Source organism: Henckelia pumila, chromosome 1, assembly GCF_033568475.1.
Source record: "Henckelia pumila isolate YLH828 chromosome 1, ASM3356847v2, whole genome shotgun sequence".
NCBI lineage: Eukaryota > Viridiplantae > Streptophyta > Magnoliopsida > Lamiales > Gesneriaceae > Henckelia > Henckelia pumila.
Window position 1 is genome coordinate 8,370,127 of NC_133120.1, and position 10,056 is coordinate 8,380,182.

At 39.2% G+C, this 10,056-nt stretch overlaps 1 protein-coding gene across 1 annotated transcript; it reads right to left on the minus strand.

The window, feature by feature from the left end:
• Nucleotides 1–4,871: 4,871 nt before the first annotated feature.
• LOC140894583 (uncharacterized) lies at nucleotides 4,872–5,519 on the minus strand. Its single transcript, XM_073303136.1, has 2 exons — nucleotides 5,271–5,519; nucleotides 4,872–5,171 (listed from the first exon to the last, which is right to left on the minus strand). The coding sequence occupies exons 1-2, from the start codon at nucleotides 5,517–5,519 to the stop codon at nucleotides 4,872–4,874; spliced, it is 549 nt and encodes a 182-aa protein (XP_073159237.1).
• Nucleotides 5,520–10,056: the final 4,537 nt, after the last annotated feature.

The window sequence follows — 10,056 nt, forward strand, 5'->3', positions numbered from 1 at the left end:
CCCTGAAGGAACAGATTATACTTCATCCCAGATCTGTCAGCAATCTCGGGGCAATAGGATAGCAGATCAAAGAACTTCTGCTGATACTCATCGATAGACATGGCTCCCTGTCGCAGACTCAGTAGCTCGCCTGCCTTCGACTGACGGAGTGCAGGAGGAAAATACAGCTTCTGAAAAGCTGTGCGTAACTCGGCCCAGGTGGCCACTCCTCTCGCCGCAACAAAAGGTGCAGAAGTAAACCTCCACCACCTGCGCGCACGTCCATACAGAAGATAGCCCAGGGTCTCCATCTTCTACTCCTCGGTGCATTGGAAAGTCTGAAAAGTCATCTCCATGCGGTCTAACCAGTTCTCCGCATCCTCCAGAGACTCACCTCCAACTAAGGGCTTAGGACCCATAGCTAAGAATCGACGCACAGTGAAACGCTCGTCGTCATGATGACGATGATGCCGTTCTCGAAGACGCTCTCGGTCGGCATCACCCCAACGCCCACCAATACTGCCATGAGAACTCTGGTCATCACGATCTGCCATCTACAAAAATACCTCATGATAAGACTAAATCCCAAGAATACTTTTGCATGCTCTGATACCAATCATGTAGTGACCCTTACCTGGATCACTTACTAAACAGAACTTAGGCATGCAATTAATTTAATAAAACAGATATCAGAATAATCTTGCGGAAACCAATAAACAAATACAATCCCAAGGAAAGGAATCTATAATTAATCCAAATAATATACAACCAAATCGAATAGATGTATCAACCCAAAACAACAGAAATAAAAACCTAGACGAAGCTCCAGATGGCCAACCACTGACTAGCCCCTCTTGGATACACCCGCCTCATCCAATCGCAAACCTTCCCCATGGAATAGGGTGCCCAGAAACATAGAGTACGAGACGTGAGCATAAGACACTCAGTATGAGAGTATGAGTATACATGCATGCAAAGTGAACTCCCTATAAACTCGAGGTCAAGGATCAGATAACAGAGACAGACCGGGCCCTGGTATGTAGCACGCTGTGCCGTCGCTTCAGGAGGTGGCTCCCATACCATAATACAAGTGGATATGTCGGACCCAAATCGATGGAAGTCCAACCACTAACAGGATAGGGAAAAACCCTACTAACAGACATCTCGAAGGAGATAGCTCAGTATGCAAATGAATGTAGAATAAATCAATGACATATAAACCATGCAGTCACATAATACATGCATACTCAGTCAGGATATCTCGAACAGTACTTTCGTACCTCAAAACAGTGCAAGCTCTACCAACTTTAGGTCCATGCCTATAGTCTGCTCTACACTGTCAAATGATACTACTATCATTAAAGTTCTCTAAAAGCCTTAACTAAGCTATTGCATACTCCTAAATATTTATAGGAAGCAAAAGCTATACCTTCGTCCGTCGTTATCCCTTTGATGTCGATGCCCCCAGAACTTGGGCACAACTCTGCTACGACTATCGAACGCCTCGACGACTCCCCGAGTCAAGCCTAGGAAGGCTAGAACAACTCGAATACAACTAGAGTAGAGAGGAAATCCGGAATTGGCAATTGAAACTGAATTCTCGGCCTTCTATTTATAGACAACGATCGGAACGTCCGAACCTCGATCGGAACATCCGATCCTGCCATCGGAGCTTCTGAAGATCCTGATCTGCCACGTGTCGAAATATCACTTGTTGACTTCGGATAGGAGTGATCGGAGCTTCCGATCCTGATTGGAGCTTCCGATCTTGCCACACGTCATGCCTGACGTAATACCATCGGAGCTTCCGATCCTGCATCGGAGCTTCCGATCCTGTTCGGAACTTCCGAACTTACCTTTGGAGCTTTCGAACTCTATCCAAGTAATTATGATTAATTCCTTAATTACTGATTTTGGTTACGGGCTACTACAAATCAATATTTAGAACATGCCAAATCTAGGTTCTGCCCAAAATACAATAACCAGTCGAGTTTTATAAATGAGTTCCACCGTCTCAACAAAACTAAATACAATTCCAAATAGACTCGACCCTACGACACGGAGTCTCACTTCTATCAATATCACCCCAAGCTAACCAGGACGACTCGGTCCAGATCCTGATCCTCCTGTAGCCAAGTTACACATACAAAACAAAGACAACAGCCGGAATAATCCGGTTAGAAATATAATTTCTAAGTAAAAGAGACATGCACTCAATATCAAATAAACACTTTCAATCGAAATGTGTCAACATAAATCATAACATCGAAATGATATTGAATGAATGCATGAATTTAAAAGTCGAGATTATCAAGTCAGATAATCATAAAATCGATCGGTACTCGGTTGGGATCCCGGGGTCAAGTCTTCACGACAACTCACCGACGCACCCTTTCGGGGTGGAAGTCGATCAACTCCATCCCCTAGACTTCAGAGCAACTATAAGAAGTATTCTGGCAATTGGAAAAACTCGAAATCCAAAGCCACTTCAACATAGCTCCCTAAAACGTCTAATTTCAAAACGTATCGAAAGTCGTCTCAATATGAATGCAAGTGCATCAATAACTAAATCAAGTTCACGCAAGCAAATAAACAAGCGGTATGTGATTTTTGGGAACTCGAGAATAAGTCGATCTCGAGTATTCGTTCCCATTTATTTCAATGTCGACTTTTACCTTTTTCTCGAAGCTTCAATCAATCCTATCAAACAAGAGACAACTCGATTCAAACTCTAAACAATTCGAAACTCAAAGTCGATAAATCAAACAATCTATACCGTCTTCCAACTCCAAGTCCTCCAATTCGAATCTCTAATCAACTGTCAAAACATCGAGACACGGATTCGATATCAACTCGGAGTTCAAACTCAATCAAATTCGATATACAAATCAAACCGAACCAAAACCGATAACTCAAACTCGATTTCGACGGCATAACGGCTATAAACTGACTATCCGGAAATACAAACCATCAAACAACAATCACAATAACTCAATCATCACCATAATCCATCAAAACAACTCAAATCCAACCTCAATCAAAATCATCATTTTCGAATTTCACCTCTAAAATCATATAAAATCCAAACTTCGTTCTTTTTTCAAACTGACTTAGAATACACGATCTGTACTAGCTCAAGAACGACATACTCCAATATTATCAAATTTTGACAACTCAACAAAATCGAAGTTCAAGAGATCGTAGCAAAACTTACGTCTAAATGAAGCCCTCGTTGCGGTGATCGTGAATCTCAACACGGAATGAAAATCTAACGGTCGGATCGAGCGAATCGGACGGATGAAAAGCTCAAAATGGTGTCTCCCATGGCTTCCTGTTTGGTACGTGAAGGGGGAGGGAAGGAGAGAGTGAGGGTGATGGGTTGAAGTGACTTGAAAGTCAACTTGCCAAAGATAATATATAAAATCCCACTTTTTGCATTTCAGTCCTTTATTTCTCCAAGTTGCAAAGTAACCCCCTGTTAAATATCAAAACGATCCTTAATCACTAAAAATTATGATTATCTCGATAAACTCAATTATAATAAAATCGGGGCATTACACTACGTGTTCAAGCTTCAATGCCACGTATGAGATGCCACAGATCGGAAGCTCCGATCCCTCTTCTGAAGATCCGATTGTTCCGTAGCATCCGATCTTGCTTCACTTGTTCCGATCAGTTCGAACCTAGTTTGGATCTTCCGAACTTGTCCAGGACCAATTAAGTCCATTAGCCATTTTTCGGGTGTTTTGGACCTGATTCCTTGGCCCGTTTGATTATATAAAAATCCCTTAATCAAGATTTATTAAATCTAAAAATTATTAGCAAATTAATCTTGTAAAATGGGACCGGGTTACTACAGATAATGCTTCCAAAGCTTCAAGGCGAACACAAATGCTGCTAACTCGAGGTCATGAGTCGGATAATTTCGCTCATGCACCTTTAATTGTCGTGATTCATAGGAAATAAATTTGTCATCTTGCATCAAAACAGCTCCTAAAACATTCTTGGACGCATCGGTATACACCACGAACTGTCCGGTTCCCTCTGGAATCGCCAACACTGGCGCCGACATCAGTCTTTCCTTAAGTTCATTGAAGCTCTTCTCACAATCGTCACTCCAATCAAATTTAACACCCTTTTTAGTCACTGAAGTCATCGGTAAGGAAATCCGTGAAAATTTTGTATGAATCTCCTGTAGCAGCCTATCAATCCCAAGAAAATCCGAATCTCAGTGGCATTCTTCGGAGTAGCTCTGTTACAAACCACCTCTACTTTAGCTGGGTCAACTTCAATCCCTCTTTTAGAAAATATGTGACCCAAAAATTCAATCTGTTCCAACAAAAAGTCACATTTGCTGAATTTTGCATACAAGCGCTTCTCCTTCAAAATTTATAGAACTATAGCCAAGTGCTGCTGATGCTCTTCTAGTCTACGAGAGTAGAACAATATGTAATCAATAAAGACAATGACAAACTCCTCTAGAAACGGCTAAAAAACTCGATTCATCATGTCCATAAAATTTTCTAGAGCATTGGTCAAACCAAACGGCATAACCAGAAACTCATAGTGGCCATAGAAAGTCCCTAAAGCCGTCTTTTGTACATCCTCATCTTTCACCTTTAGCTGGTGATAACCCGACCTCAGGTCGATCTTGGAAAATACTACCGCTCCTTTCAACTGATCGAATAAATCTTCTATTCGCGGCAGTGGGTATTTGTTCTTCACTGAACCCGGTTCAACTCCCAGTAATCTATGCACAACCTCATAGACCTATCTTTCTCGCGGACAAAAATATTGGTGCGCCCCATGGAGACACACTCGGTCGGATGAAGCCCTTATCGAGTAAATCTTGAAACTAATACTTCAATTCCTTTACCTCAGAAGGTGCTAATCTATACGGTGCCTGGCGTGGCACCCGGTACAAGTTCAATCCCAAATTCCACCTCCCTAGCTGGAGGTAAACCAACAATATCATCTGGAAACACGTCTTGAAAGTCTCTTGCCACTTCCATATCATTCAACTTTGGTCGTGGCAATTGTGAATCCTCTATGATGTTTGCTATTAAACTTTCACATCCCTTACTCAACAAACGTCGTGCCTTACAAGCAGAGATAACGTAAGGCAGGTTAAAGCTCGGCGTAGCATAAAAGACAAACAGATCAGCTTTAGACGGTTTCAAGGTGATGGTGCGCTATTTACAGTCTATAGCAGGTGCATTCTGAGACAACCAGTCCATTCCAAAGATAACATCAAACTCAACCATACTCAAAACAATAAAATTAGCATATACCACATGATTCTGCATCCGAATCTTACAAGTTCCAATAATGCTAGTACTCAGCAACACTTCACCAGAAGGTAAGGAAACACTATATCCCATTAAAATTATATCAGGTGTAACCCCTAACTTCGCAGCAAAAGCCACAGATATAAAGGATTGGGTAGCTCCAGAATCAATCAAAGAATGAGTAGGTAAATCAGCAATAAGAATCATACCCGTGATAATGGCAGTATCCAGATCTACTTGCTCTTGCGTCATAGCAAAAAACCTCCCTCTAACTAGTTCTTGGGACTACGGACAATCCTTAGCATAGTGTCATTGTCCTAGTTTCTTGCAATAGCATAAAACATTCTGCCCCATCATGCACTAGCCCGTATGAAACTTCCCACACTTGGGACATGCTACTCGATTGTCCATCTTAGGGGAACCTCCAACTGCTGGTCATGGACCTTGAGGCTTAAGCTGCATTGCTGAGTGTTCCTGCTGTGGCCTTCTTTGAGACGGAGCCTGATACGACCTCTTCATGCTAGGACCGTGCTAGTCACGGCCTTGGCAGCTATCCCTCTTTCCCTGTGATTCATTTATGATATCATTTCTATATTTCTCAGACAGCATAGACTGGTCCACCAAATCCCTGTAAGTGGCATCCCCACTCAACCTGACATTTCTACGGATGGAGCCATTCAGTCCCTCCATGAAGCGTTTTATCTCCTCAGCAAGGTTCCCAGAAATCATAGGCACAAAATATCGTCCACTCTCAAAATTCTTAGCGTATTCAGCAATGCTCATGCTTCCCTGACGAAGCTCCAGAAACTCCCTTGCCAGTCTAGCTCGTGCTCATAGTAAAGTATTTCTATAAAAACACGTCCTTGAACCCATTACACGTCAGCCTGGCCAGGTTCACCGCAGATTTGGCTCCTTGCCACCAAACACGAGCATCATCCCGAAACATGAAAACAGAACACCTCACTCGGTACGCATCAGTCAACTGCATGAATTAAAATATAGTCTCCAAGGACTGAATCCACACCTCATCCACAATGGGGTCGGATGACCTCTTGAACTCACTCGGTCCCAAATCCTTGAAATGCTTAAAGATAGGATTTGTGACCATTCCAGTGCGATTATTTGTATTGTTTCCCTCTTGATCTTGAAATAGCTGCTGAATCTGCTCTCCATGAGCAGGACTCTGTTCTCGCAGTAACACGACAAGTCCTGTAAGAAACTGGTTGTTATGATTATTCAGATCATTGTCCTCGTTGGAATTCTGCCCTCTACGGGTATCCATGATCCTAAACGTCCAACATAATCCACATCACTAACTCATGTTTTTCTAATATCAAACATAAGAAATAATAATAAAAAAATTAACTCATAAATTTAGCATTTAAAACATAAATCTTACAAACTTGACGATGGAAGTACCCGAGTCCTTAGCGAGAGTGCATGTGTGTACTGTGTTACAGAACCGACCTCTTTGATACCAACTGTGATGTCCCTCAAGACGTCATCAATTTACATGATCTCAAATAATTAAAAGTTCGGAAAAGAAAATTTTATAAATCTTGAAAGGAATTATGCAAATATGCATTCAAAAACATTCATGTCAAATAAATAAAACTTGTTTAAAAAAGATCCAACATAAAATAAAACATTGTGCCAAAAACATCAACTATGCTAGACACGGTTCTCCACGGTCTTCACATGCGACCTCTCGCTTCCTCGGTCAATCCATGTGTTGTCCCAACTCAGGCTCACGGACTACATCTTCCTCACTTGCACCATCCAAGTATAGTGAGTCGAAAGACTCAACAAGTATGCATTGGAAATTAAAGTGTACAATATAAAATTCTTAAAACATGCTTAGACAATCATGCATAAGAAACTAAATTTAACTGCTTCAGTTTGGGTGATGTAAAATGTGTAAATATGCCAACCATTAGAAGATTTGGGTCCCATGATCATGGTCGTTGTACAACAAGAATATAATGATACAACCCATACCATCATTGTCCCAATATGCGTACTGTCTCGGTGTTGTGCCGCTTAAACTTTTATTCTTTTTGAAAGACCCTCCTCGGAGCTCATCACGGGGCACCAATCCCGTATTTGCCACCACAAGTCCACATAAGAAATCAAAATATTTACATGCATATATATACATCATCATACTTCTCATAGCTTCATAACTTCATGCATTGTAAAATTTCTTGATAAACATCATGCATGCTTAAAGCTAATGTAAAAATCATTCATACATACAATGATTCATAAGATTTCATGTCTTTTATAATAAACATAAATTTCATGAATTAATATAACGTAAAGATGCATTACATAGATTAGTCGATTCACGTGAGTCCTTCCGTCCGTCCCGGATAGAAAAACTTGAAATTTTTTGCATAGGAACTCTTAAAAATACTTAAAACACCTTAAAAGAACATAAACATGTATTTGGAACTCAAAACACGACACTTGAAAATTTTGGACAGAACAAAATGCGCATGTGCGCCCAAAAGTGGCCGCTTGAGCGCGCGGCACGCTTCTTGGGAAATCAGGCAGCGATGCGCAGGCGCTCCACGCGAGTCCTCGGCCTTTTTCAGTCCTTTTCGGATACTTTCCACACAAAAGAATTTAATCAATGAAAATTAATGATCTTGGACATGCAAAAACCTCAAAACTCGAAAAGGGTTTGACCAAATAAACGACAAACATCAACCATTTGATTCAAAACTCTACATATATCGACACTCACACCAAAATTTCTTATTTTTACACGTCTAAATCGATAAATCTCAATAAATTTTAACCGAAGACATCAGGAATGCATCACTCTTTACGATTATACATAATACTCATGAAATCTTCTTAAATCATGCATCAAACCACATATATACACATAGGGTTCATATAAAAATATCTATACTTCTGTATGGTGGTTTAAAAATGTTAAAAATTGTCTTTGATTGCCAGTATGGAGAAATCCTCAACCTTGAGTGCAAGTTAGCCCTACGAATGAGACTTCCTTGCTAGAGGTGAGTGCAGATTTTTGAATGGAGTAGGAGAGAGGGGTAGGCGGCATGAAGGGAAGGAGAAGAGGGGATAAAGATTTTTGACGTAACGTTTTTGGGTGTGACTGATGGGCCAAAAGTTGGTCTAATAAGTAAATAATATGATCTTTAAATGTTTCTTTACTCCAACTTTATGAAATAAAAGCTACATACAAGTTGTGAATGAAAAATCTGCACAACCAACACATTTAACTAAAATTTATATTATTTTTACTTTTTGTTCGTAGGCTAATCTCGACTCTTTCAGTCTCGGAAATTAATCCATACCTGGAAAAATATTAAAAGTAATATAAAAATTAAAATCTCATATCTAGGCAATTAAACATAAAATTTTCTCATGCTATTTAAAATGTTTTCCTCATGAGTAGTTATGTGGATTTTTGGACCTTATAATACTTGTGCGGTGCCTCAGGGCAAAAATTTTCACTTCAAAATTATAAATCGTTTTACAAAATCCTAATACTAGTGAATGACATGAAAAACCAATTTTCTCAAAAAAATGCGAGAAAATAAAACATAAAAAGAAAAATCCCTATGAATTAAGTGATGACAGAAACGTAAACCACCGAGAGTCGACCCTAGTTGCCAAAACTTTAGAGACACAAGTGCTCTCCACTCTCCAAGGCAACAAGGGAAGTTGGCAAGTATGGCTGTGCAAAAATTTTATTTCTTCAATGCCTTAGAACTTTCAATGATATTTCCTTCACGTTTCTGAAGTCTATATCACTCAAACTCTCGTTTCTGTCACACTCAATATTTCTATATGTTCCACACATCTGCTTCTTGAATTCTATCTCTTTTTAAGCGTGAGAATCCTATCTTCAACTATCTTGATCTTGTTTCCTTTTCAAACGTGAAAGACAAATCCCTACAAAGAATAAAAGAATTAAATTAGAAGATAGATAATTGAAGGTTAATATCACCTAGTTTCAAATATATGCAACCAACTATTTCCTAGTTTAAAATATCTCACCCCTTATATAAGATATATACATGATAACAATCTTAACCAAAAATCCAAGAAAGGAAAAACTATTAAAGAGTATCTTTCAAATCATGAAAATATATTAAGGAATAATTAATTCCTTTCAATCTCCCCTTTTTTACTTTTTGGACAAAACACTGAAAACAACTTAGCGACTCCCCCTGAATTTTAAATCTCATAACTCCTCCTGAATTTGATAATTCAAATCTGAGTGTTGTCAACATCTGGACACAACACTTACAAAATACCTGTTCATATCAAAACACGCTCTGACCTAGTGAATTTAATCAACACAATATAACACAGCAGAGACAAAAAAAACTGATATTATATATCAAAAGAACTAGAGCAAAGAGAGAGATTTTGAAGACCAACTCAAAATAAATTAAACAAATTAAAACTTAAAACTGATTGCTCTCTGACTGCTTAAAATTCTGTTTAAAAATAATACTAAAAAGCACACTAGGTCAAGTAATAGTAATTGGACAACGAGTCTAAGTATCGATCCCATAGATACTGTAGTTAATTCTCAAGATTTAATTATTTAACTTAATCTAGACAAAATAATAAAAAGGTTGCGATGATTTGAATAAAAATAAAAATAAGAAAAAAAATAATTATAAAAATAACTAAAAACTGAGCGTAAGGAAAAATTCAATTAAACAGGGACAACTAAGACACACGAAGGTACCGAACAAATCATGCAAACAAGTGACAAATCTCGGATCCAGATTAAATC